Consider the following 26,620-nt stretch of genomic DNA (forward strand, 5'->3'; position numbering starts at 1 on the left):
TGGAAAAGCATAACAAAATTCATTAGGGTTTTATGATGGGACCTATATTTTAAGAATGTCATTTTTTTGTTAGTCATGGGGCTTCAACTCAGGGCCTGGGTGTTGTCCCTGAACTCTTTTGCTCAAGGCTAGCAGTATACCACTTTGAGCCACAGCATGACTTCCAGTTTTTGAGTGGTTAATTGGACGTAAAAGTTTCACAGGGACTTTTCTGCCTGGGCTGGCTATGAACCGTGATCCTCAGATCTCAGCCTCCTAGGATTACAGGTGTGAGCCACCAGCGCCTGGCAAGAATGGCAAGAATGTTATCATTTTACCCTTATCACTTTCCTATGGTGTTCTGCTTTGAGATTTTTGTTTTTTGGGTCCGGTCGTGGGGCCTGAACTCTGGGTCTGGGCGCTGTCCCTCAGCTCTTCAGCTCAAGGCTAGCGCTCTATCACTTGAGCCACAGCGCCACTTCCAGCTTTTTTCTTTTTGCTTATGTGGTGCTGAGGAATCAAACCCAGGGCCTCATGCATGCAAGGCAAGCACTCTACCACTGAGCCACCTTCCCAGATTTTTGTGTGTGAATGCCAGTAGTGGGGCTTGATTTCAGGGCCTCAAATTCTCACTCCACTTTTTTTTTCCCAGTCCTGGAGCTTGAACTCAGGGCCTGGGCTCTGTCCCTGCGCCTCTTTGTGCTCAAGGCTAGCACTCTACCACTTGAGCCACAGTGCCACTTCTGGTTTTTAGGGTTAATTGGAGAGAAGAGTCTCATAGATACTTTGTCCAGGCTGGCTTCAAACTGCGATCCTCATATCTTCAGCCTACTGAATCATTAGGATTAGTATGAGCCACTGGCACCCAGCTTCACTCCACCCTCTTTTTGTCTTATCCTTTTTGGTACTGGGGATAGAACCTAGAGCATTGCAAATTCTACTTAGTTAAACTCAAAACTGGTACTCTACCACTTGAGCCATACCTCTACTTCCTGAGTTTTGCTGCTTAACTGCATATAAGGGTCTTTCTGATTTGCTCAGGCTGCCTTTGAAACTCAATCCTCAGATATCAGACATTGAATACTTAGGATTATAGGTATGAGCCTTTAGGACCCAGCTTAAGATATTTCTGAGAATTTTTCTTTCTGTTATTAGGATGTGTGTTCTCAACCGTTGACTGGTTTTCTGTCCTTCAATATTTTTCTGATTACATATAATGCAAGGTGGCTCAGATACTTAACTGTGAAAAAGAAAAACATAGGAATTCCAGGTGCCAGTGGCTCACGCCTGTCATCCTTGCTACTCAGGAGGCTGAGATCTCAGGATCATGGTTCAAACCCAGCCTGGACAGGAAAGTCCCAATGTGACTCATCTCCAATTAAGCACCAGAAAACTGGAAGTGGTGCTGTGGCTCCAAGTGGTAGAATGCTAGCCTTAAGTAGCAGAGCTCAGGGAAAGTGCCCAGCCCTGAGTTCGAGTCCCACAACTAACCAAAAAACAAAACAAAACAAAACAAAACAGAGTGACCTTGGGTGATATAATAGCTCTCCTTGAAAACTTAACTCCTTTGAACTCTCCTTTATCTTCCCAAGTCTTTGATTGTGACTAGACAAATCCTCTGAGCTCAAAAGGGACTCCCCATAAACCCTTTCTAACAAGGGCCAGCCATCCTTAAAGCTGTCTGCTGGAGGATTTGTTTAATGACCTTGGTCAAGTTCTTCTAGTGGTGCATTCTACTGTCAGAAGGAAGTTGTAATTCTAGCCTGCAGTGGTTCCCTCCATGAAGATGAATGTGCTGCAGATCAACTGAGAAGACCTTGGAAATAAAACAAGGAGCTGGCTCAATATGCCACATTAGCAGGAGTTCATTTGGGGGATTTACTTCAAAGTGGAGCAGTGCCAAGAGACTGCTGTCTTGCAGAAGGTGCATTATGTCAGCTGGGATGGAGGATGCTCAGCCACTAGTATTGAGAAAGATGATTGGCTTTCCAGACATCAGTGACTTCCATTTCTCATATTACGATCTATTTAGCCACTAGAGCAGCATGCATTTCAATAAGAGATGCTTTTAAATGTGTTGTATTGGTGAAAACAAACAACCATGAGCTTCCTTAGGCATTTACTGTGGTCAACTGGAATTCTGCCTGAAGTTATTATTAGACATCTTCCCGCTGGTCTCTGTCCAAATGCAAATCCATTTCTTGCAGAGGGATAATAGTCAGGTGTATTAAGCATGGAATCAATGTATGCCTTTCTTCTATTCTTTCAAGATTGTCTTAAATTTTTAATTTTTATTGTTGTTATAAAGGGGATGTACAGAGGAGTTACAGTTTCAAGATTTTCTTCATCTTACTATTTCTCCAAACTCCCATTTGCCTAATACAGTACTAAATTCATTATGGAAGAAATAAGATGATATCAAATATTATTAGATAAGTAGTTTCTTTGTTTTATTTTAGTGTTTGGGCATATAGAAATCAAAGGAGTACATATGTCATCATTCGGGCAGTGAAGGGGATATAAAATATTCAGTAGCTGGGTGTCAGTGGCTCATATCTGTAATCCTAGCTACTCAAGAGGTTGAGATCTGAGGATTGAGGTTCAAAGCCAGCCTGGATAGTCGGGCACTGGTGGCTCACGCCTGTAATCCTAGCTACTCAGGAGGCTGAGATCTGAGGATCGTGGTTCAAAGCCAGCCCGGGCAGGAGAGACCGTGAGACTCCTATCTCCAATAAACCACCAGAAAACCGGAAGTGGCGCTGTAGCTCAAGTGGTAGAGCGCTCGCCTTGAGCTGAAGAGCTGAAGGACAGCGCCCAGGCCCAGAGTTCAAGCCCCACTACCCACAAAAAAAAAAAAAAAAAAAAAAGCCAGCCTGGATAGGAAATTCTGTGAGACTCTTTTTTTTTTTTAATTTTAATTTTTTTTTGGGGGGGTCCAGTTGTGGGGCCTGAACTCTGGGCCTGGGCGCTGTCCCTCAGCTCTTCAGCTCAAGGCTAGTGCTCTACCACTTGAGCCATAATGCCGGCTTTTTTCTTTTTGCTTATGTGGTGCTAAGGAATCGAACCCAGGGCCTCATGCATGCAAGGCAAGCACTCTACCACTGAGCCACCTTCTCTGTCTCTCTGTGAGACTCTTATCTCCAGTTAACCAGAAGTAAAGCTATGGCTCAAAGTGGTAGAGTGCTAGCCTTGAGCAAAAGAGCTCAGGGACAGTGCCCAGACTCTGAATTCAAGCCTCAGGAGCAGCATAAGAAGAAAGAAGAAGAGAAGGAAGGGTGGGGGTGGAGGGAGAGGGAGAAGGGAAAAAGAGAAAGTATCACTAGGTGCTAGGGGCTCCTGGTACTTAAGAGATTTAGATCTGGAGGATCACAGTTTGAAGCCAGTATGCCAAGAAAACTTTGCTATACTCCATCCCCATGCTGCATTGTCTAGGCAACCCTATTCCTTACCTCCTTTTCCATTTGGTATAAAAATAGGTGGATAGGGCTGGGAAGGTGGCTCAGTGGTAGAGTGCTTGCCTTGCATGCATGAGGCCCTGGGTTTGATTCCTCAGCACCACATAAGCAGAAAAAGCCGGAAGTGGGGCTGAGGCTCAAGTGGTAGAGCGCTAGCCTTGAGCTGAAGAGGTGAGGGACAGCGCCCAGGCCCAGAGTTAAGGCCCCACGACTGAAAAAAAAAAAAAATAGGTGGATAGCTGGGTGCCAGTAGCTCACGCCTGTAATCCTAGCTACTCAAGAAGCTGAGATCTGAGGACCACAGTTCAAAGCCAGCCCAGGCAGGAAAGTCCATGAAACTCTTATCTCCAATAAAACACCAGAAAACCGGAAGTAGAGCTGTGGCTCAAGTGTTAGAGCAGTAGCCTTGAGCTGAAGAGCTGAGGGACAGCGCCCAGACCCAGAGTTCAAGCCCCATGACCGACAAAAAATAAAATAAAAATAAAAATAGTTTGAATGATTGTATGATAAAACACCTTGGCAATCCGGTAATGTCTATAATCCCCTAGCTAATCAAGATGCTGAGATCTGAGGATTGCTAACCTGGCCATGAAAGTTCGTGAAATTCCTATCTCCAGTTAACCAAAAATCTGGAAGTATAGTTGTGGCAGAGCACTAACCTTGAACAAAAAATCTAAGGAACAGAGCTCAAGCTCTGAGTTCAAGCCCAAGTACCTGCACACACACACACACACACACACACACACACACACACACACACACACACACACACACACACACACACACACACACACACACACACACACACACACACACACACACACACACACACACACACACACACACACACACACAGAGGCTAAATATTAATAATAAATGTCCACAGGGAACTTGGGAATTTTACATTAATGTTGTACAAACCACATTTGTCTTCTGTTTTATTCTTCAGGTGCTTTCTCAAAAAGATCAAAATTTATTCCAAGGGCTCAGTGGTAGAGCACTTGCCTTGCATGCATGAGGCCCTGGGTTCGATTCCTCAGCACCACATAAGCAAAAAGAAAAAGAAAAAAAAGCCGGAAGTGGTGCTGTGGCTCAAGTGGTAGAGCACTAGCCTTGAGCTGAAGAGCTGAGGGACAGTGCCCAGGCCCAGAGTTCAGGCCCCACGACTGGACCCCCCCCCAAAAAAAATTATTCTAAATCTTATCTGGAGTAGTCTCTTAATTGTTTAAGAATATCTATGTTGACTCTTCATGTAAAGAATAGCCTCCTGATTTATCTATTTCATATTACTGAAGTTTGATACATTGGTCTTTCTTTGAGGCAGGGCAGTGGGACGTAGAACTTGAGCGTCTTTCTTTCTTTCTTTTTGTGCTGTCCTGGGGCTAGAACTCAGGGTCTGGACATTGTCTCTGAGCTTTTTTGCTCACAATTAGCTGTCTACTACTTGAGCCACAGCTGAACTTCTGGTTTTTTGTTGGTTCACTGGAGATAAGATTCTCATAGACTTTCCTGCCCAGGCTGGCTTTGAACCACTATCCTCAGATCTCAGCTTCCTGAGTAGTTAGGATTACAGGTGTAAGCCACTGGTGCCTGGCTTGAGGGTCTTAAGAGATGTTATCCATCTAAGCTTAATACTTGGAGTTACAGCCTGGCAATAGGACAGACCATTGTCCTGAAACTCTGGAGTTTTTAGCTGGTACCTCCACAAAGCTTCTCAGTTGACCCTTAGGGAAATAAATGTAGAAAGGGGGTTATTCTCTCTGATCACCAGGGGCAGGACGAAAAAGAAGAAAGCAAGGAAGGTAGGCAAGCAAGCTAGGCCTATTTTCTTCCAATAATCTCCCAGGTAACAGCCTCCACCTTACAAGAGTCTGATTACCCGTTGCCGGCCTCAGACCATAGTATTATTGTTTTAACATTCCTATCTTCCTCTTTATCCCAGCATGAACCAGGTTGTATGGGAGGCTGGGGAAGCTGACCTTACTTGGGGATAAAAAGACAGTTTAGCACTCAATGATCTTGAAGGCCAACTTGAAAACACAATGATTAGAAAATAAAGCAGCGAGCCCTGGTAGTGTGAGCCTGTGTAATAATGTGCAGGGCCACACGGGGCTAGCCTATTGAGTAGGATTCATTTTCATATAATCTCCTCCCTCCCATCAAAGTCTTTAACTTGGTGTTTTTTGTTTTCCATTCAGTAATTCATGTGCACTAAACCTGACATCAGTGTAAAAGGGTGCCTTGGGTTATTGAAACTGGCATTTAAGAAAAATAACAGCCAGGCTTATACTTATAATTCTAGCTCCTCAGGGGGTTGAAATCTGGAGGATGGTGGTTCAAGGCTGGTGGTAATGTTTCCTAGATTCCATCTCCAAATAGCCAGCAATAAAGCAAGGCTGTAGACATGGCCTAAGTGGTAGAGTGCTTAGTAAATGTGAGGCCCTGAGTTCAAACCTCAGGAAAAGAAAGAGAGAGAAAGAGAGATCAACAAGACATTAATACAAACATGAATGATGCGTACCGTCTATTGCCAACTTAATGATACTGAAAGCCCATTCCTAGTACCTGTGGGCATTTGTGCTTCATCTCTAGTGTGTCTAACATTGACTACAGGTACAGTCACTTAAGAAAAAAGTGAATGTGGGGCACTGGTGGCTCACGCCTATAATCCTAGCTACTCTGGAGGCTGAGATCTAAGAATCACGGTTTGAAGCCAGCCCAGGCAGAAAAGTCCCTGTGAGATTCTTATCTCCAATTAATCACCTAAAAACCAGAAGTAGAAGCTGTGGTTCAAAGTGGTAGAGTGTTAGCCTGGAGAAAAAGAGCTCAGGGATAGTGCCCAGGTTCTGAGTTCAAGTCCATGATCGACAAAAATTTCATTGTACCTCCAAACAGTTTAGCTAATAGGTAATTGTTACATGTGTGGTAAAAGACTAGAGGTCTCACTCATTATTTTCTATAGGCAATGAGGAAATGGAACAATTGGGTAGTTACCATGTTCAATGTTCTAGGTATCAAATTTAAATACAATATATATCCATGAAATAAGGATAACTATTCCTAATGTTATAAAAATGTCTAGAATAGTTATTTCCCAAAGATCAGACAGATACTAACCAGTTAAGCTGGGATTTAAAATTAGATATGACCTCTAAAACATCTGCTTCCCATAACACACAGTTTGCAGACACCAGTGAGCCAAGACTCAAGCCCCTAGGTAACTGAGAAGCAAGATTTGATTGTATTTTTGATGGTACTGGTATTTGAACTCGGGGTTTTGTGCTTGCTGGGCAGGTGTTCTACTACTTTTCAGCTATGCTTCCATCCCTTAACTTTCCTATGTCACATCCTCCATTTTCAGGACTAGGAGTACATAATCAATCCAATGTTGAAGCTTTTTTATAGTAAAATCACACATTCAAAGTAAAATAAGTGTATTTTTTTTTTTTTTTTTTTGTCGGTTGTGGGGCCTGAACTCTGGGCCTGGGCGCTGTCCCTCAGCTCTTCAGCTCAAGGCGAGCGCTCTACCCCTTGCGCTACAGCGCCACTTCCGGTTTTCTGGTGGTTTAATGGAGATAGGAGTCTCACGCTCTCTCCTGCCCCGGCTGGCTTTGAACCACGATCCTCAGATCTCAGCCTCCTGAGTAGATAGGATTACAGGCGTGAGCCACCAGCGCCTGACTTTTTTTTTTTTTTTTTTTTTTTTGCAGTGCTAGGGATCAAACCCAGATCCTTGCACATTACAGGTGTGCCATCACACCTGGCTCCAGAATAATTATTCTTAACCCAGTCATTCCTCATCTATGAAATTTGTACATATGACCACCCAGGCCCTCATTACTATTAGATTCTTTTCAGAAGTATTATTCATAACAATCACAACTGGAAACTAAGAAATTATATTTTCACAATGCAATGCTATATAGTAATGACAATGAAGAATGTACAACTTGCTGGGCTGGGAAGGTGGCTCAGTTGTAGAGCGCTTGCCTTGCACGCATAAGGCCCTGGGTTTGATTCCTCAGCTCCACATAAGCAAAAAGAAAAAAGCTGGAAGTGGTGCTGTGGCTCAAGTGATAGAGCGCTAGCCTTGAGCTGAAGAGCTGAGGGACAGCGCCCAGGCCCAGAGTTCAGGCCCCCCAAAAAAATTTTAAAAAAAAAGAATGTACAACTTGCATAAATGTGAATGCATCTTGCAAACATAATATTGGATGAAAGAAACAATACAAAATAGTATGCACTGTTTGATTGTGTTTTCATTAAAAATAAAAACAGAAAGCTGGGCATCAGTGGCTCACCCCTGTAATCCTAACTATTCAGAAAGCTGAGATTTGAGGATCAAGGTTTAAAGCCAGTCTAAGCAGGAAAGTCTATGAGAATCTTACCTCCAATTAATCACCAAAAAGCTGAAAGTGGAGCTGTGGCTCAAGTGTTAGAGCACCAGCCTTGACTGAAAAAAGCTCAGGGACAGTATCCAGGCTCTGAGTTCAAAAACCAGGACCAGTACAAAAGAAATAAATAAAAATAGAGGCAGAGGGCATCTGTGATACAAAAGTCAGCAAATGAGATGTACAAGTCGTTATGTCGATAAACAAACTTTACAATTCTGGCGGGGGGCGGGGGCAGGGGGAGATGGAAAAGGATGGGAAGGGGAAACAAAGGAGGAGGCTACAATGCTTGATAAGAAATGTACTCATTATCTTGCCCATGTAAATTGTAACCCCTCTGTACGGTATTTTTACAATTAAAAAAAAAAAAAAAGAAGAAGAGGCATGGGATGGATGGCTGTCCGTAGCTGGTTACTTGATCTGGATGCTATGTGTGCTGAGCTTAAGAGAGTTCATTAAGTCACACATTTAGGGTATGTAATTTCTTTACTTATTTTCTTGTTGGTTATGGGGCTTGAACTCAGGGCCTGAGCACTTGAACCACAGCTCCACTTCTGGTTTTCTGGTGGTTAATTGGAGATAAGAGTCTCACAGACTTTCCTGTCTGGGCTGGCTTTGAACCATGATCCTCAGATCTCAGCCTCCTGAGTAGCTAGGATGACAGGCGTGAGCCTCTGGCACCCAGCGGTGTAATTTCTTGTATGTATATTACTCTGTGGTACAAAGTTAAGATATGCTCACCATATTTCCCCTTTCCAAATGATCCCGGTGATCCAAAAGATAACCTTTTAGTAGATTGTAAAAGCCATCTTAGTGTTAAGTATATTCAGATACTCCCAAATAGAGCCTGGGCGAGTCATAAACTAAATCTGCCATACTTCTAGGGCCCATTCAGCCAGGTTATCTGTGAATTAAAATCCATGATCCTCAATTTATATGCTTTATCTAAAAATAACTCAGCCTTGTAGTCAGTTTCTGGGCTCAGAAGGAGTTGTAGTGAAGTGATTAGCTAGCAAGAGGGCCTCAGAATAATCTTACTACAGGGCTAATTCTAGAAAGCAACAGACTCTGAGCCACCCTATCAAGTTCTTAGAAGGAGAGAACAGAAGAGCTGTAATAAAAGCCGTTAGAAGCCTCCTTGTATCTACCTGTCCCTACATGAAATCTGGTTAAATTAATCTACTTTACTTCCCAATCTCCTGGGGTTGGACATCTGAGGGACATTTAGAGAGTCAATGGAAGACAAATTATGAAAAGAAGACAGAAAGGCACTTCTCAAGTGCATGGGAGATCAGGCATCCGAGGTTAAAGCCATCTTATCATTGGCCCTTGAATCATTGCCCCATTAAACAATATACTTTGTGTTAAAGAAGTCATCCATTTTACAGAATACGTCTTCTTTGGGCTGTCACTACTTTAGTGGCTCAGCAAAAAGAAATTTTATTATGGAAATAGAATCTAGCAAATACTTCAGGCTGAGACACGTTAGAAATATCTGTATTTCCATCCGACTGTATTACAAACCTCCCACACTGCATAATTTTGTCTAATGCGTGTTTCTTCCAATCTTCAGCAATGTTTTCTATATGTCTTCTAAATATATTTGCTGACAAAGGAATGCATTTTAGTTTGACATCCATTTTTTTTCCCCCTACACGTTAGAGAAGCCAGTTTTACTGTGGTGCAAAACAGATGTTTCTGTAATAGTATGGGACTTTTGTTCTTTTCCCCATTGAACTATAGGAACCTCAAGACAAGGTTTATAAACCTTGATCATTACATGTAATGGTATTTTGTGCTGGCATATGGGATTGAAGATTACATGATTTGGAACACTGAAACTTGAATGACAGGGATTTGTTTGTCTTCATGTTCTGCTACTTCATTTTAGAGTATTATAATAAGGCCAATAGCTTCCCACTCTCATTAGCTAATATCTTAAGGCACAATGCATGTTTAAGGTGAAGTTTAACGCGAAGGGTAGCAGATTTGCAAATAGTCTTCCGTATGATAATTTTCTGTTCAGCTGTCTTCTTGGCAGAGGAGATTAGGCTGTCATTGCCCATACCTGATGGGGTAGCTGAGGCAGAACTCATACAGGGAATAATAGAAGGGTCAATTCGGCTCTTTCCTTACTGTTCATCTGTGCTTGGATTATCTTTGCTTCTCTATTTCATTGCAGGAAATGTTTTAAGCCACTTGCTGATCTGATGAGCATTGGTTTAATTAATGCTAGACATTTCTCGAGGCCCAGACAAACTGTAATGTAGTACAATATGATGAAACCAAATAAATGGACATGTCACTCACCTGACTTGTACATTCCCTTTAAGATCCCCTGTATACTTTATGGTGACAGAGACAGGGTGCCAGTATAAACCCGCAAGCTTGAGTGAGACATTAGCAACAGTGAGAATCACCATAACTATAAGCCTGAGTGTTGTTCTCCATGTTGCCCATTCCCACATTAGAAGATACTGTCCTAGATATTCTAAATCTTGCCTTTGGGCAAGAAGTACATTTACAGCCTGCATGTTTGGCTCCTTGTAGAAATGACTTTTTTTCTGTGGAACTCTGCCTTGCATCAGGGTGTTATAAATCAAACAAAGCAAACCAGACTGTGTCAGGAAGCTGTTGCTCAATATGTAGATGGCACTACAGTGTCACCTAGCATGCCCTTTAAGATTGGCACCATAGGAAGGAATCCTTCCAGAACTCAGCATCAGGAAATGCTGTGCTTTTTCTCAATAACTTTCTTTTGTGTGTTTGGTCATTAGGCTTGAACTCAGGGCCTGGGCGCTGTCTCTGACCTTTTTTGCTCAAGGCTAGTCTCTACCGCTTAGAGCCACAGCACCACTTCTGGTTTTCTGGTGGTTAACTGGAGATAAGTCTCACAGACTTTCCTGGCTGGGCTGGCTTTGAACTGCAATTTTCAGATCTCAGCCTCCTGAGTAGCTAGGATTACCAGTATGAGCCACCAGCACCAGGCTCAATGGCTTTTTCTTTTCTTTCTTTCTTTGGATTTTTGTTTGTTTGTTTGTTTGAATTCAGGTTTTGTGCTTGCTAGCTATCTTAGCCTTCAGTAGCTTTTTATTTTATTTATTTACTTTTAGCTTTTTTTTTTTTAAGTAATGTTAACTTTATTCTCCTCTTTGCTACAACTCTATTGCTCTAAAATGTTTAGAAGCATGATATCTATTCCTGTATGGTTATTATACTTTTGGACTCTGCCTCTCTCTCTCTGTCTTTCTCTGTCTCTCTCTCTCTCTGCTTTTCTGTCTCTTTCTCTCTTTCCCTCTCTGCGTAAGAGATGGAACTCAGGGCCTCAACCATTCTAAATAAGCGCTCTTCCACTCAGCCACATACCCAGCTCCTCACTTATGATTAAAAACAATACCCCAGGGCTGGCAACGTGGCTTAGCAGTAGAGTGCTTACCTAGCATGTATGAAGCCCTGGGTTTGACTCCCCAGTACCACATACACAGAAAAAGCCAGAAGTGGTACTGTGGCTCAAGTAGTAGAGTGCTAGCCTTGAGCAAAAGAAGCTCAGGGACAGTGCTCAGGCCCTGAGTTCAAGCCCCAGGACTGGCAAAAAGAAAAAGAAAGAGATTTGGGGAAAAAAGAAGGTAAGACACAAATATGATATATGATTATTGTTAGTATTCATTATAAAGTCTTTAGCCTAAAGGGAAAAAAGGCAGTTTAGGATACGGAATTTCTTTTCTTGAGACAAAGATTATTTTATAATAGTACTATCACTTATGCATGTTGTGAATCTAAGACGCTATTAATTTTAAGCAGCACTTACAATACGCAACAATGGCCAACAGATAATATTTATGGGAAGACAGATCCTAATTTCAGAGATGTTAAAATATGAGAGAGAAATGTAAATGTTACACTCAATGAAATGTGTGACTATATCTATAGTAAGAGGTGTCTTCTAGCTATTTAAAATGACTGTTGTAGGGTTCCAAAGTAACTGCAATGGAGCAATTCAGTTTATGGACAGTGGTGTTTTAAGGAAGTGCACATCCCATAGCATAAAAAAAAAATTTGGACCCTTGATCTTCAGAAAGGTAGAAATTACTAGTTGGATCTACATGCAGATGTTTTCACATTGGTTAAAAAAACCAAAAAACAAAAAACAAAAACAAAAAATATAAGCTAGGCGCCGGTGGCTCATGCCTGTAATCCTAGCTATTCAGGAGGCTGAGATCTGAGGACTGCAGTTCAAAGCCAGCCTGGGCAGGAAAGTCCATAAGACTCCTATCTCCAATAAACCACCAGAAAAGCAGAAGTGGCACTGTGGCTCAAGTGGTAGCACACTAGCCTTGAGCTGAAGAGCGCTGGGACAGTGCCCAGGCCCAGAGCTCAAGCCCCATGACTGACAAAAAAATTAATTTAATTTAAAAAATTAACAACAAAACGTAGAGGGATGGGAATGTGGCTTAGTGGTAGAGTGATTCAAGTGATAGAGTGCTAGCCTTGAGCAAAAGAAGCTCAGAGACAGTGCCCAGGCCCTGAGTTCAAGCCCCAGGACTGGCAAAAAATAAAAAAATGGAGTTCTGCCGGGTGCTGGTGGCTCATGCCTATGATCCTAGATACCGAGGAGGCTAAGATCTAAGGATCGCAGGTCAGAGCCAGTCTGGGCGGTAAAGTCCATGAGACTCTTATCTCCAATTAACCATCAGAAAACCAGGATATGGCACTGTGACTCAAACTAGTAGAGAGCAAAAGGGCTCAAGGATAGCACCTAGACCCAATGTTGAAGTCCCAAGACATACATAAATAAATAAACTAAAAATATAAAAAATAGGGCTAGGAAGGTGACTCAGTGGTAGAGTGCTTGTGCTGCATGCATGAGGCCCTGAGTTCAATTCCTCAGCACCACATAGGCAGAAAAAGCCGGCGGGCTGGGAAGGTGGCTCAGTGGTAGAGCGCTTGCCTTGCATGCATGAGGCCCTGGGTTCAATTCCTCAGTACCACATAAGCAGAAAAAGTCAGAAGTGGGGCTGAGGCTCAAGTGGTAGAGCGCTAGCCTTGAGCTGAAGAGCTGAGGAACAGCACCCAGGCCCAGAGTTCAGGCCCCACGACCGGATCAAAAAAAAAAAAGAAAAGAAAAAGAAAAAGCCAGAAGTGATGCTGTGACTGAAGTGGTAGAGCACTAGCCTTGAGCTGAAGAGCTGAGCAACAGCGCCTAGACCCAGAGTTCAGGCCCCACAACCGACCAAAAAAAAAAAAAAAAAAAAAAAAAAAAAAAAAAAAAATATATATATATATATATATATATATATATATATATATATATATATATATATATATATATAAATAAGTAAATGGAGTTCAGAGTTCATAGCTAGATGTGAATGTTTGTATTCCCAGTGCTGAGGAGGCTAAGAAAATCATGAGTTCAATGTCAGCCTGGGCTAAATAGTGAGACTGTTGCAAAAACCAAACAGAATTAAAAACTGGAGTTCTCATGAGGGACGTCTGAATAAAGTTGGAACAATGCATTTTTAAAAGGTGTTTCATGTAACTTTTTAACTGTGCCATTGTTTGGCTTTTATCCAATTTCAAAATACTTATTTCTCCCCAATAGAAAACTGCACAAAGGAGAGATTATTTTTCAGAAGAAAATACAAATGGCTAATAAACATTTGAAAAGTGTTCAATCTTTCTTGTAATCAAAATAATGCAAATTGAAACAGCATGATGCCATATTTTGGTCTATAAAATTGACAAAGATAATACTCAATGCCAGTGACACAGCAGCAGCAAGATAGGTGCTTTCGTGCATTTCATACATTGTAATGTGAGCGGAAATGATACAGCTTTTGTAGAAGGTAATTTACCAATACATGTTAAAACGTTCTTCAAATGTTTATCTTTAAAATGTTCATACCCCCGATCTAAGTAATTCAGCTCCTAAGGATCTATCCTAAGGGAATAATCAGAGGCTCAGAATTATGTTTCAAATGTTATTCTATTAGTAAAATAGAAATAATTTCATATTCAACAATAGAACATTATTTATATTATGCCTTTTCGATTCGTAGTGTGTTTTTACTGCTCTAAAAATTAGTAAGGTTGAAAACTATTTAAATGACATGATAAAATTATCATGATATATTGAATGAATAAAACCATCTATACAGTAAGATTCCAAAGCTCTTGACATGTATATATGTATATATGACATATCAGAAGGGAATATTGGTGAGTTTTGTTTCCTTCTCAGACTTCCCAAGGTTTTTTTTTTGTATGTGTGTGTGTGGGGGGGGGGGGTTGTGGGGCTTGAACTCTGGGCCTGGGCACTGTCCCTCAGCTCTTCAGTTCAAGGCCAGTGCTCCACCACTTGAGCCACAGCACCACTTCTGGTTTTCTGGTGGTTAATTGGAGATAAGAATCTTATGGACTTTCCTGCCTGGGCTGGCTTTGAACTGTGATCCTCCGATCTCAGCCTCTGGAGTAGCTAGGATTACAGGCGTGATTACAGGAAGTCACCAGATGTCCCAAGTTCTTAGGAATATATACTAGGATACTACAAAAAGATACATGATGGAAGTGGAGCTATGGCTCAAATGATAGAACTCCAGCCTTGAGTGAAAAAGCTGAGTGAGAGCACAAGTCCCTAGTTCAAGCCCAGTACCAGCGCACACCCAAAAATCTAGCTACATATGTGCCATTTGAGCTGCTTCTGTAAGTCTGGGTAAAACTACAGTCACATTCTTTCATTCCCTGAATTATTTGCTATCTCTTCTCTAATTTTTAGGAATTTGAGTATCTCCTTTTCGACATCTGTCTATTGAAATTGTCTTAAGAATTGCGAACTTTTCCCCAGTTGAGAGGGAGACAAAGGCAACTGCTGTTGCTTCTTGCTGTCAATTGGTATCACTGTTGGAAACAGGTCCTGTACTGTTCAATGGAAACAGTACCTATCTCAGAGTTGAACGGGGGCAGGGAGAAAATATATTCAAAGTGATTAAGCTTAGTATCTCTTGATAGATAAATAGATGATAGATAGATATAATACAGACATATAGATAGCATTAAGCAGACACTCAATAATTTAGCTATCATGCTATGCTTTTGTGTCCCCATTTTATATCTTATGTAGGGTCTAGAGTATTTCTGGAAACATTCTGGCTTTGGCTAATTTTGAGGAATAGGTGGAGTTCTTGGTCCCCTGCAGGCTGCCAGGTGGCTTGGGGGCCAGGTTGGTGTGGCCTTTGTTCCTCTCACAAGCCTCTACCTAGCTTATTCCTGATGATTCTGAGGCTGGTGTGCCCCATGTAGATGGAGGGGGCAGAATGGGGAAGCATAGAATCAGATTTTTTTTTTCTGGCCCTGAGAAGGCATTTAAAAAAATTATAATGTTGGGTATTCCGACTAAAAAAACTCCTGACTTGAGTCAAGCCTTGATGGTGCTAACCAGGTACTAAGTAGATCTTGCTGAATATGGATTCTCACTTTTAAACCAAGGGCTATTCTGCCCGGCTTTCAAAGGCAATGTTCTGCCAGTGCGTTTGTAGCTCATTTATGCTGTGTGCTCTCCATTCCAAGCAAGTTGCTTATATAGAATAAGAAATACCCCATTTGCACGTCAACAGCTATTAAAGATGTTCATGTCTGTGTAATACACACAAAGCATATTGATCACTTACAGATTCCGTCCTCTGGGTCTTCACCGTTCCCCTTTTCCTACCTCTAGATCACAATAAGTAAAACCCAACCGCAAAGCATACACAAACCTTTTTTTTTTCACCTCTGCGTAACCATTGTTGCTTTACAAATTTCTCTATTCCTGCTTTAAATACCAAGTTTCACACCCACAAGGATACACCTTTCTTGGAAAATGACAACACCTTACTCTTTAATAAACTCTGTGACTAACACATAAGAGATCTCCAAATAGCAATTTATTTCAGATCATGTGAACAAGATTCACCATCCATGACTTTCCTTACATAGCTGTTAGTCGGGGGCTGGGAAGGTGGCTCAGTGGTAGAGCACTTGCCTTGCATGCCCAAGGCCCTGGGTTCAATTCCTCAGCACCACATAAGCAAAAAGAAAAAAAAGCCAGAAGTGGCGCTGTGGCTCAAGTGGTAGAGCGCTAGCCTTCAGCTGAAGAGCTGAGGGACAGCGCTCAGGCCCAGAGTTCAGGCCCCATGACCGGACCCCAAAAACCAAAACAAACAAACATAGCTGTTAGTCGTTAGAATGGACACCTGACTTGATTCCAGCCAATCCTGGCTGTGGCCTGATTTGAAAAGATGAACTTGGCCAGTCAGATTCAGCCTTAGGATATTTTTGTGTGATGGCAATGATTGAACCCATGACTGCATGCATACTAAGCAATTGCTCTACCAAATTTGCAGCCCAGCGTTAGGAATTTGAGTCAGGAAATGTGGAAAGAAACACTAAGTTAGTAGGAGCAGGAGCTGAGGCTAAAAGGCATAACCAAAAGTTGTTAAATGATTGTGGTGAAGAGAAGCTGAGATAAGCAGGCTGAAGTTAGGGAGAGTTGAGTAGAGGTGGTTGGAGAATGGGGCATAAAGAATCACAAACAGAACAGCTAGGTTGGCACAATATACTTGGCACTCTGGGGCCACATTCCGCTCCTTTTTTTCTTTTTGGTTTCTTTCTGTGCCAGGGTAGCCTCAAAATAAACCCTTCATACCATGAGCTAACTTTATTTTCATATTAATTATCATTGCTTTTTTGGGGGGAGGGGGGTTACTGAGTTACTGAGGATTGAACCTAGGGCCTCATACAATATGCAGCTAAGTACCCTGTCATTTGAGACTGAGTGTCATTGAGTGCGTCCCTCGACCTTTTGTTTGTATTTTATATTTATTTTTTTTGTTGGTCATGGGGCTTGAACTCGGGGCCTGGGTGCTATCCCCGAGCTCTTCAGCTCAAAGCTAACGCTCTACCACTTGAGCCACAGCACCACTTTCATTTTTCTAGTGGTTAATTGGAGATACATGTCTCACAGACATTCCTGTCCAGACTGGCTTTGAACCGTGATCCTCAGATCTCAGCCTCCTGAGTAGTTAGGATTACAGGCATGAGCCACTGGTGCCGAGTTTGTATTTTGTTTATAAGATAGGGTCTTGTTAACTTTGTCCAAGGTGGTTTTGAACTGGTGATCCTCTTGCCTCTCCTTCCTAGTAGCCAGGGTGACAGGTGTTTGTCATCCTGTCCAGTTCTGAGTTAATCTTGGTGAGTATTTGTTCATCTTATCTAGGAGAGTCAAGGTAAAATATAAGGCAAGCAAGTACTGCCAGGGGAATTTGAATCCTGGTTTTCTGGGCACAGAGTTCCTGCTCTCCTCACTGTACCCCTTTGCCACGTTACAAATTCTGCTCTGCTCCATCAGAGCCCATGAAGTCACCTTCATGTATCTGAAAAAGAACCAATAATGGACTCAAGCATCCTGAATCCTTGTTCTTAGTCTTGGCTTGCATCCAGAACCCTGAAGAAAGGGTGGAGGCAAAGAAAGTCTCAAGGGCTGGGAAGGTGGCTTAGTGGAAGAGCACTAGCCTTGAGCTGAAGAGCTGAGGGACAGCGCCCAGGCCCAGAGTTCAGGCCCCACGACCGGACCCCCCCCCCCAAAAAAAAAAGAAAGTCTCAAAGCAACTGGTTGGTGTCAAAACGAAACTGAGGCAGGACTTCCTCTTTTTGGAGTAGACAGTATTGGAATGAAAGAGGATGGGGCTGGAGGTAGATTCAATTCTTCGCGGTACACACACACACACACACATTCAATTCTTCGCGACACACACACACACACACACACACACACACACACACACACACACACACACACACACACACACACACACACACACACACACACACACACACACACACACACACACACACACACACACACACACACACACACACACACACACACACACACACACACACACACGCTCCAGACACTTGTCTATCCCCATTTCTAGCCTGAGATTCTGAGATAGTGTCTGACATATATTTGAATGAATGAGTGATTGAATAAATGAATGACAGAAGTGGGTCACGGCACCTGTTCAAGTGTCTGAATCCTTCTTTCTTCAGTGGAATCTTCCCAAGTCAAGGAACACCTGTCTCTATCTCTATGCAACTATTCATGCAGCACTCTGAGTAATGTTTACAGTGACTACTTCAGCTTTAAACTTCAGCTTTTCAAAAAAAAAAAAAAATCCCAGAGATGCTGTGGTGGTGACTGCAGGAATGACATAGCGCCAAGACTTCAAATGGGCAACTCTGGACTGTATTTGCTCTGTTTACAAAAACACCACCCGCTTTGTCTTCCTCTGTCTGGACAGAGTGAGGTTTTCATTATAAGAGGCTGACTAAAAAATGCAGGGCCACTTCCTGGGCAGGCTTCCAAGTGACTACATCTTTCTCACAGCGTTCCCCAGAGCCCCAGCCCAAGCTGCCTGGGGCGGGGCCTCCAGCCATTGGTGGCTGGTGAAGCTACCACAGTTAACAGTTATCTGCAGCCCGCCAGAATTGCTGGGCTTTTAGGCCCTCTCTGGGCACAGATAACGGGCTTTTGGCCTTTGCACCGAAGAGACGTCAGAGGTTGTGATTGGCTGGCCTTGTGTATGTGAAGTACAGGAGGATGTCCTGCCACGCTTCCGAGTATGATGCTCCGTTTAGCCGAGTGCCCCGGGTGTGGGTGAGTGTAAATGTTGGAAGACTGCTCTTGTTGGTTGGGAACTGTTCAAAGCTGGGCATTCTGACTTTCTATATAAGGGTATGACTTAGCATATTTCTTAACTCTGCAGTGCCTCAGTTGCCTTTTCTGTGAAATAGGTGTAATGGTATCCTATTCCATAGGAAGACAGAAGGCGGTGTGGATCGGAGAATGTCATGAGGCCGAGAAGAGAGAACAGATCCAGAGTACTTCATTTGGTACCTGGCACATGGTAGACACTGAAAAGCTCTTACTGTTTGTGAGGCATCAGTTTAAAGGGGGGAGGGGTGCTCAGTGACAAAGCCCTGCCTTTATTTCGATCAGTACACTATTTCTCCGAGACCCAGCAGATTCGTTCTATTGCTTCATCATACTCATGTAGTCAGCAGAAATAAAACTTCAGGGGAAGATAATGCTGAAGGAAAATTTGTCAGAACACACACACACGCACACACACACACACACACACACGTATACACACACACACACACACACACACACACACACATATATATGATTCTTTTCTTTTCTTTTCCTTCCAGACGCTGACTGCACCAGCTCCATTTGCAGATGAATCCAGCTGTCAATGCCAGGCACCCCATGAAAAACTAACCATTGCTCAGGCTCGCTTAGGAACACCAGGTAAGGCCGTCCTTTCCTTCCCCAAAGGGACTCTGCCTTGACATTTTAAAGAATCAGAAAGCACTGGCATTCCATCAGAGCTGAAGTTAGGGATTGCAGGCACAGGGCAAGAAAGGTAAACATTAATGGCATTAACCTAGACCAATCAACGTAGCCAGTTAAAATGGGCAGCAGAACATATGAGCTTGGGTCTGACTACCATTTACTAGTTCTACAGGCTGGGCCAAGTCGTGAGAGAGATCACAGTAAGATAGGAAAGACACCTGTATCACAAGGTTTGTTCAGTTAAAAGTACCAAAGCGTTTTTTAAACTATGAAGGCATTTTTGAACTCAGAGTCTTTGTACTAACTCTGTTTGTCACTTGACTGGCAGTTTACCCCATGATGCCCATGTCCAGGCTGGTGCTATTTTTTTTTTATATGGGTGCTGGTACTGGGGCTTGAACTCAGGGCTTTGTGCTTCCACTTAGCTTTTTCATATCAAGGCTGATGATGTACTTGAGTCATATCTCTACTTCTAGTTTTTTTTTTTTTTTCTGCTTAATTGGGCTAGTTTTGAATTTCCATCCTCAGATCAGCATCCCAAGTAGCTAGGATTTCAGGTAGAAGCCACCAGGGCTTAGCTTTAACCTGGCTTTTCACTGATTATTTTTGGAGATGGAATCTCATGGACTTTTCAGTCCACTTGGCATCAAAACGTGATTGTCCTGATCTCAGTCTTCCGAACAGCTACGCGTGACTCTCCAGATCCCAGGCCTATGAAGGTTTTTATGAACCTAAGCTGCTATGATTATGACTCTTTTCTTGGTTTGTTTTTGCCGGTCATGGGGCTTGAACACTGGGCCTGGGCGCTGTCCTTGGGGGGGGGGGGAGGGGGGTCCGGTCATGGGGCCTGAACTCTGGGCCTGGGCGCTATCCTTCAGCTCTTCAGCTCAAGGCTAGCGCTCTACCATTTGAACCAGTGGGTGCTGTCCTTGAACTCTTCAGTTCAAGTCAAGCACTCTACCAGTTGAGCCATAGTACCACTTCTGGTTTTCTGATGATTAATTGGAGATAAGAGTCTCACAGACTTTCCTGCTCAGACAGGCCCATGATCCTTAGATCTCAGCCTCCTGAGTTGCTAGGATTATAGGCTGAGGCCACTGTGCCCCAGATTCCACTCAGCTTTTTCAAACAGTATTTGCTGGGCCAAATACTTGTGATTCTTCCATCACAAGGGGCTTGCCTGTGAAGCTCTAGCCTTAGGCAACTGCAGGGCTAACTACTCACGTATTGAGCTAAAAGATGGAAGGTGTAGAATAAGACAGAACATAGGGCTGCACATTACAGTACGTTAACTTGTCTTGTTGGGTGCTGGTGGCTCCAGCCTCTAATCCTAGCTACTCAGGAGGCTGAGATCTGAGGATCGTGGTTTGAAGCTAGCCTGGGGCAGAAGAACCAATGAAACTCTTATGTCCAATTAACCAGCAAAAAGCCAGAAGTGGAGTTGTGGCTCCAATAGTAGAGTGCCAGCTTGAAAAAAAAAAAAAAAGCCCAGAGAAAGCAGCAGGCTCTGAATTTATGCTTCAGTACTGGCACAATAAAATGTATTATGTCTTAAAAATTTCCCTCCTTCAGGTCCCCCAACCCACCTCCTTGCTTTTTTTTTTTTTTTGTCGGTAATGGGACTTGAACTCTGGGCTTGGGTGCTGTCGTTGTGCTCTTCAGCTCAAGGCGAGCGCTCTACCACTTTAGCCACAGCGCCACTTCCAGTTTTCTAGTGGTTTATTGGAGATAGGAGTCTCACGGACTTTCCTGCCCGGGCTGGCTTTGAACTGAGATCCTCAGATCTCAGCCTCCTGAGTAGCTAGGATTACAGGTGTGAGCCACCAGCTCCTCTTCGTTTCTTGAAGACAAGAAAGGATTAGATTCCTTTTTTCCCACAATCTGGAAATTGCTGACACATTACAATTTTTAAAAGTGAGCTTATTGCAAAACCAACTCTGCAAATATTCCTCAAATTTACTAAATGGCCTTTTTCTCAGTAATTATGTCATCTTTCTTTACTTTTCTCTCTCTAGCTTCCTGAATTCATTTATCCTGTTCACCTCTGAATCATTAACAAAAAGTTCTACAAACTGCCATCTGCTTTTTCATGGAGTTTATATCTTAAAACAAATTTTCCTCAATTGAATTCAAATTGAATAAGACCATTGAAACCCAGGATCCCTCATTAGACAGTTTGTTATTTCCAAGCATATTCTGTTTACTGTGCCTTATTTAGAATACAGTATAATCCTGCAATTCTGTTTGTTCAAAATAGTGTATAATTGAAATAGTTGCAGTTCTTAATCTGACATAAAGCCTCTAGATTTTTATTAGAGACATTTAATATATTAATACCATCATATCATCTAAATCTACTAATATTTCTTTCTGTTCTAAATTAATGTGGTTGAAATGCCTCAAGAAATAATCATAGTTTTAAATCAAATCCTAAAGATCATTCAACGGAAGGTTGCACTGATTTCTTCCTTTTTAAAAATGCCACTTTTTTTTTTTTTTTTTTTTTTTTTTTTGTCGGTCGTGGGGCCTGGGCGCTGTCCCTCAGCTCTTCAGCTCAAGGCGAGCGCTCTACCACTTGAGCTACAGCGCCACTTCTGGTTTTCTGGTGGCTTATTGGAGATAGGAGTCTCACAGTCTCTCCTGCCCGGGCTGGCTTTGAACCGCGATCCTCAGATCTCAGCCTCCTGAGTAGCTAGGATTACAGGGGTGAGCCACCAGCACCTGGCAAAAATGCCACTTCTTTTGTGGTGCTGGGGATTGAACTCAGGACTTTGTGCATGCTAGCAGGTACTCTACCTCTGAACTACACGCCTAGTCCCTAAAACCTCATTTTTTTTTTGTTTTTTTTGTCGGTCGTGGGGCCTGGGCGCTGTCCCTCAGCTCTTCAGCTCAAGGCTAGTGCTCTACCGCTTGAGCCACAGCACCACTTCCGGTTTTCTAGTGGTTTTATTGGAGATAAGAGTCTCACAGACTTCTCTGCGTGGGCTGGCTTTGAACTGTGATCCTTATATCTCAGCTTCCTCAGCTAGGATTACAGGCGTGAGCCACCAGCACCTGGCTTAAAACCTCATTTTTATGCCATTAATATAACACATGTGAATATTTTCTTTTTCTTTCCTTTTTTTTTTTCTTTTTGGTCAGTTGTAGGGCCTGAACTCTGGGCCTGGGCGCTGTTCCTCAGCTCTTCAGCTCAAGGCTAGTGCTCTACCACTTGAGCCACAGCGCCACTTCCGGCTTTTTCTGCTTATATGGTGCTGAGGGATTGAACCCAGGGCCTCATACGTGTGAGATAAGCACTTTACCACTGAGCCACCTTCCCAGCCCCTAGACTAAATTCTTATAATCCTTCTTTATTTTTTTTTAGACAGAGCCTTGCCTAAGTAGTCTTGGATATCATTGAATTCATGATCCTCTGCCTTCTTGGTAGATGGAACTAAAAGTACATGTCACCAGGCCCAACTTCTTCCATTAAAGCAATATTGTTATGGCCACAATGTTCTCTTTCCTTCTACTCCATGCAAGAATAAAAAATATCTCAATGTTGTCTGTATCCATCAAGAGAAGGTGGCAGATGTACTTAGAATAAGAGCAATATCCAAATATGGGAAACTACTATTTTCTTTCATCATCCATCTTTGGATTCTCTTCTTAGATTTTCACTTTACTTTTTTTTTTTTTTTGCCAGTCCTGGTGCTTGAACTCAGGGCCTGAGGGCTATCCTTGAGCTTCTTTTGCTCAAAGCCAGTGCTCTACTGCTTGAACCACAGAGCCACTTCTGGCTTTTTTCTGAATAGTTTATTGGCGATAAGAGTCTCACAGACTTTCTTGCTCAGGCTAGCTTTGAACCATAATCCTCAGATCTCAACTTTCTGAGTAGCTAGGATTATAGGTGTGAGCCACCAGCACTTGGCTTAGGTTTTTCACTTTGTAGTTGAGAGTAGAGAAAGGTGTAGAAGTTGGCGAACAAATATAAAACTTTCACAAATGTAACAGAGATCTAGACTATTAGGATGGAAGTATAAAAGAGTGAGAAACTCCTTCCTCCCCTAGTGTAACCTGCTTAGTTTGCCAATCTGACGGGATCCTATCCTCCACACTCTCTCCTCTGATTTGAAAGGGATGGATTTTGGCCTGGCTCAGTCAGATGGTGTCCTGAAGACCTGTGAAAGAATACAGTGTTGTCAGTTCACCTCTGACCAGAGCTACAGAGCCGGAGGTGAGCTGCCAACAACATATAATATTGTTACACAGACACTGCTCACTTTGGGACATATATTTCCCTTTGTCTTATAATACCAAAGAGGTTACAGAGTGACATGATGATATGCTTGTAAACTTTTAACAATTTACCCTCTAGGGAGAAATAAGCCTTGATTGTAGCATTTGCCAATCTCTGTGGTGTAATCACTCCTACCGTGGCTCACTCCAGGCTACCAATGAGACTTGGAGTTAGGAAGAAAAGTATGCACAACCTTATTTGAGTAGTACACACGGATTTCAGCACATCACTACCTTAGCGAACAAGAGTTGAGATTTCTCATTGGGAATTTCTGAACTCAAGGATGGAGTCATGTATCTTTTCCTTGAACACCTCCAGTCCTTACACTTTGATATTCCAGCCAGGCTTACACTACTGGCTCAGACATCAGAATTTCCCTAGGGGACTAGACACCTTCCTAGTGCTCTATGTTCACCTTCCCCATTGGGCTAACAATGGTCTGGTTTGATTTTAATTTATGTTTGCTCTTCATTGATGTCTTTAGAAGAACTTATTCTGTTTTTTTTTTTTTAAGGTTTATTTTATTTTATTTTCCAGTCCTGGGGCTTGAACTCAGGGCCTGAGCACTGTCCCTAGGCTTCTTTTGCTCAAGGCTAGGGCTCTATCACATGAACCACAGCACCACTTCCAGCTTTTTCTGTTTATGAGGTGTTGAGGAATCAAACCCAGGGCTTCATGCCTACGAAGCAAGCACTCTATCTCTAAGCCACATTCCCAGGCAAAAAGGTTTTTTTAAATTGTTATTATAAAGGTGATGTACAGAGGGGTTACAGTTACATAAGTCAGGTAAAGAGTGTAATTCTTTTTTTTTTTTTTTTGGGTCCGGTCGTGGGGCCTGAACTCTGTACCTGGGTGCTGTCCCTCAGCTCTTCAGCTCAAGGCTAGTGCTCTACCACTTGAGCCACAGTGCCACTTCCGGCTTTTTTCTTTTTTGCTTATGTGGTGCTGAGGAATCGAACCCAGGGCCTCAGGCATGCAAGGCAAGCGCTCTACCACTGAGCCACCTTCCCAGCCCAAGAGTACAATTCTTTTTGGACAATGTCACCCCTTCCCTCGCTGTTTCCCAGTTTTTTCCTCCAGTCCCCACCTACAAGTTGTATAGTTCATTTTCAACATGGTGTCTAGTGAGTACCATTGCTGAATTTGTTCACCCTTTGTCTTTCCATTCCTGCGTCTTCTTTTATTCTCCCAAAGACAGCGAAATAAACAAGACAAAATAAAAGAAAACAAAAACAGCAACAACAAAGAAAAAAATCTGTCTCCATTTCCTGGCATCCATTTTGATAAAGATGATTTTATATGATCAGATGCACATAGGCATTGCACCTTTGTGTTTCCTCTCCTAAGAAAAAAAATTATTCTTAAAATCAATTTCAGGTACTAATATGAAACCCATACTAGAGATTGTGTCTCATCTAGGTAAACTTTCTCATGGTGCTATACCAATGGACCATCACTGGGATTCTTTATTCTGAAGTTGTCTTAACAGTTTTGTCTTTTCTTCCACAGTTGACAGACCTGTCAGAGTATATGCAGATGGAATATTTGACCTATTCCACTCGGGTCATGCCAGGGCACTTATGCAAGCAAAAACACTGTTTCCTAACAGCTACTTGTTGGTAGGAGGTAAGAAGAGCATTTTCTCTTTGTCCAGAAAAGTTCTTTTATATAAATGTTTCCTGAGGGACTGCCTTCAAACTTCCATTAGTAAAATCTGACATTGTTCATTCTGTCTGGCTTACGCGTCCACTGCCTGAAATTTAAAATGATGTTTAAAAAAAGAACCATAGGGGAAATTACATTGTGACATTGTGTACTGTTGGTCTTCCAGAGAGACAGATTAATAATACTACCCAAGGATAGATGCTTCATGTTTTCCATTAATACATTTCTCCTGGTATTTGAGCCATTTATTATCCGAAAATTTTCTATTGGGTCAAGAGAAAAGCAATAATAATCTGATACCAAATCTCAGAGAACTGAAGGGGTTTAGGATGATTGAAGCTGAACAAGGTCATTGTGTATTTTTGTGTGTGTATATGTGCGCCCACAATACTTAGGACTATACTGTACTAATAGTAGTGGCTTATGACAGCCCTATTAGTTGAATTTGTGTGCAGTATGTTAAAGAAGTGGAGCTTTATGTACCCAGGCAATCTTAGTTAACAATGAAAGGGCCAACTTACTTTCTAAGCTTAAGGGGAAAAAAGGATGCTTCTATGTGGATTGAAATTTTCCCCCTCCAGAAGGCCTACCTATTTCAATTTGGATATAAAGGGTATAGTACCTGACTCAACAGACTGGTATCTCACTTCTGTTGCTTCTGGAAGGAAGCAGTATATTCATTCAGAGTGAGCAGGTTTTGTATGAAATAAGTACAATCCACCTTTAGACTTAAACGGCGAAAAAATTTACAGGTAAGCTGGGCGCCGGTGGCTCACACCTGTAATCCTAGCTACTCAGGAGGCTGAAATCTGAGGATCACGGTTCAAAGCCAGCCTGGGCAGGAAAGTCTGTGAAACTCTTATCTCCAATTAACCACCAGAAAAACCAAAGTGGCACTGTGGCTCAAGTGGTAGAGTGCTCGCCTTGAGCTCAAGAGCTCAGGGACAGTGGCCCAGGCCCAGAGTTCAAGCTCCACAACTGACAAAATTAATTAATTAAAAAAATATATATGTAAAAGACTAAGTATATTTTCTTTTTAAAGTTTATTGTTGGACAGGGAATGTGGCTTAGTGGTAAAGGGTTTGCCTAGCATGCATGAGGCCCTAGGTTTGATTCCTTGGTACCACATAAGATTACTAAAAGGGGGGCTGGGAAGGTGGCTCAGTGGTAGAGTGCTTGCCTCACATGCATGAGGCCCTGGGTTCGATTCTTCAGCACCACATAAACAGAAAAAGACAGAAGTAGTGCTGTGGCTCAAGTGGTAGAGTACTAGCCTTGAGCTGAAGAGCTCAGGGACAGCGCCCAAGCCCAGAGTTCAAGCCCCACAACCGACAAAAAAAAAAAAAAAAAAAGATTACTACAAGGAAAAATAACCACTAAAAATTATTTTTATTTTCTCCAAGATTAAAACTTAGACAGGAACAGAAAATGCTGGTCCCAGGAGAGTCCTTAA

At 42.5% G+C, this 26,620-nt stretch overlaps 1 protein-coding gene across 2 annotated transcripts in view; it reads left to right on the forward strand.

The window, feature by feature from the left end:
- Nucleotides 1–26,620, forward strand: part of Pcyt1b (phosphate cytidylyltransferase 1B, choline) — a 102,097-nt gene that overhangs the window by 28,015 nt on the left and 47,462 nt on the right. For both annotated transcript variants that reach the window (XM_070040696.1, XM_070040695.1), the window contains exons 2-3: nucleotides 19,079–19,178; nucleotides 25,012–25,128. In XM_070040696.1, the coding sequence (XP_069896797.1) occupies nucleotides 19,079–19,178; nucleotides 25,012–25,128 (217 nt within the window). The remainder of the gene's footprint in view (nucleotides 1–19,078; nucleotides 19,179–25,011; nucleotides 25,129–26,620) is intronic.

This window comes from Dipodomys merriami, unplaced genomic scaffold (assembly GCF_024711535.1).
Source record: "Dipodomys merriami isolate MVZ:Mamm:240054 unplaced genomic scaffold, mDipMer1.0.p SCAF_3, whole genome shotgun sequence".
Taxonomy (NCBI): domain Eukaryota; kingdom Metazoa; phylum Chordata; class Mammalia; order Rodentia; family Heteromyidae; genus Dipodomys; species Dipodomys merriami.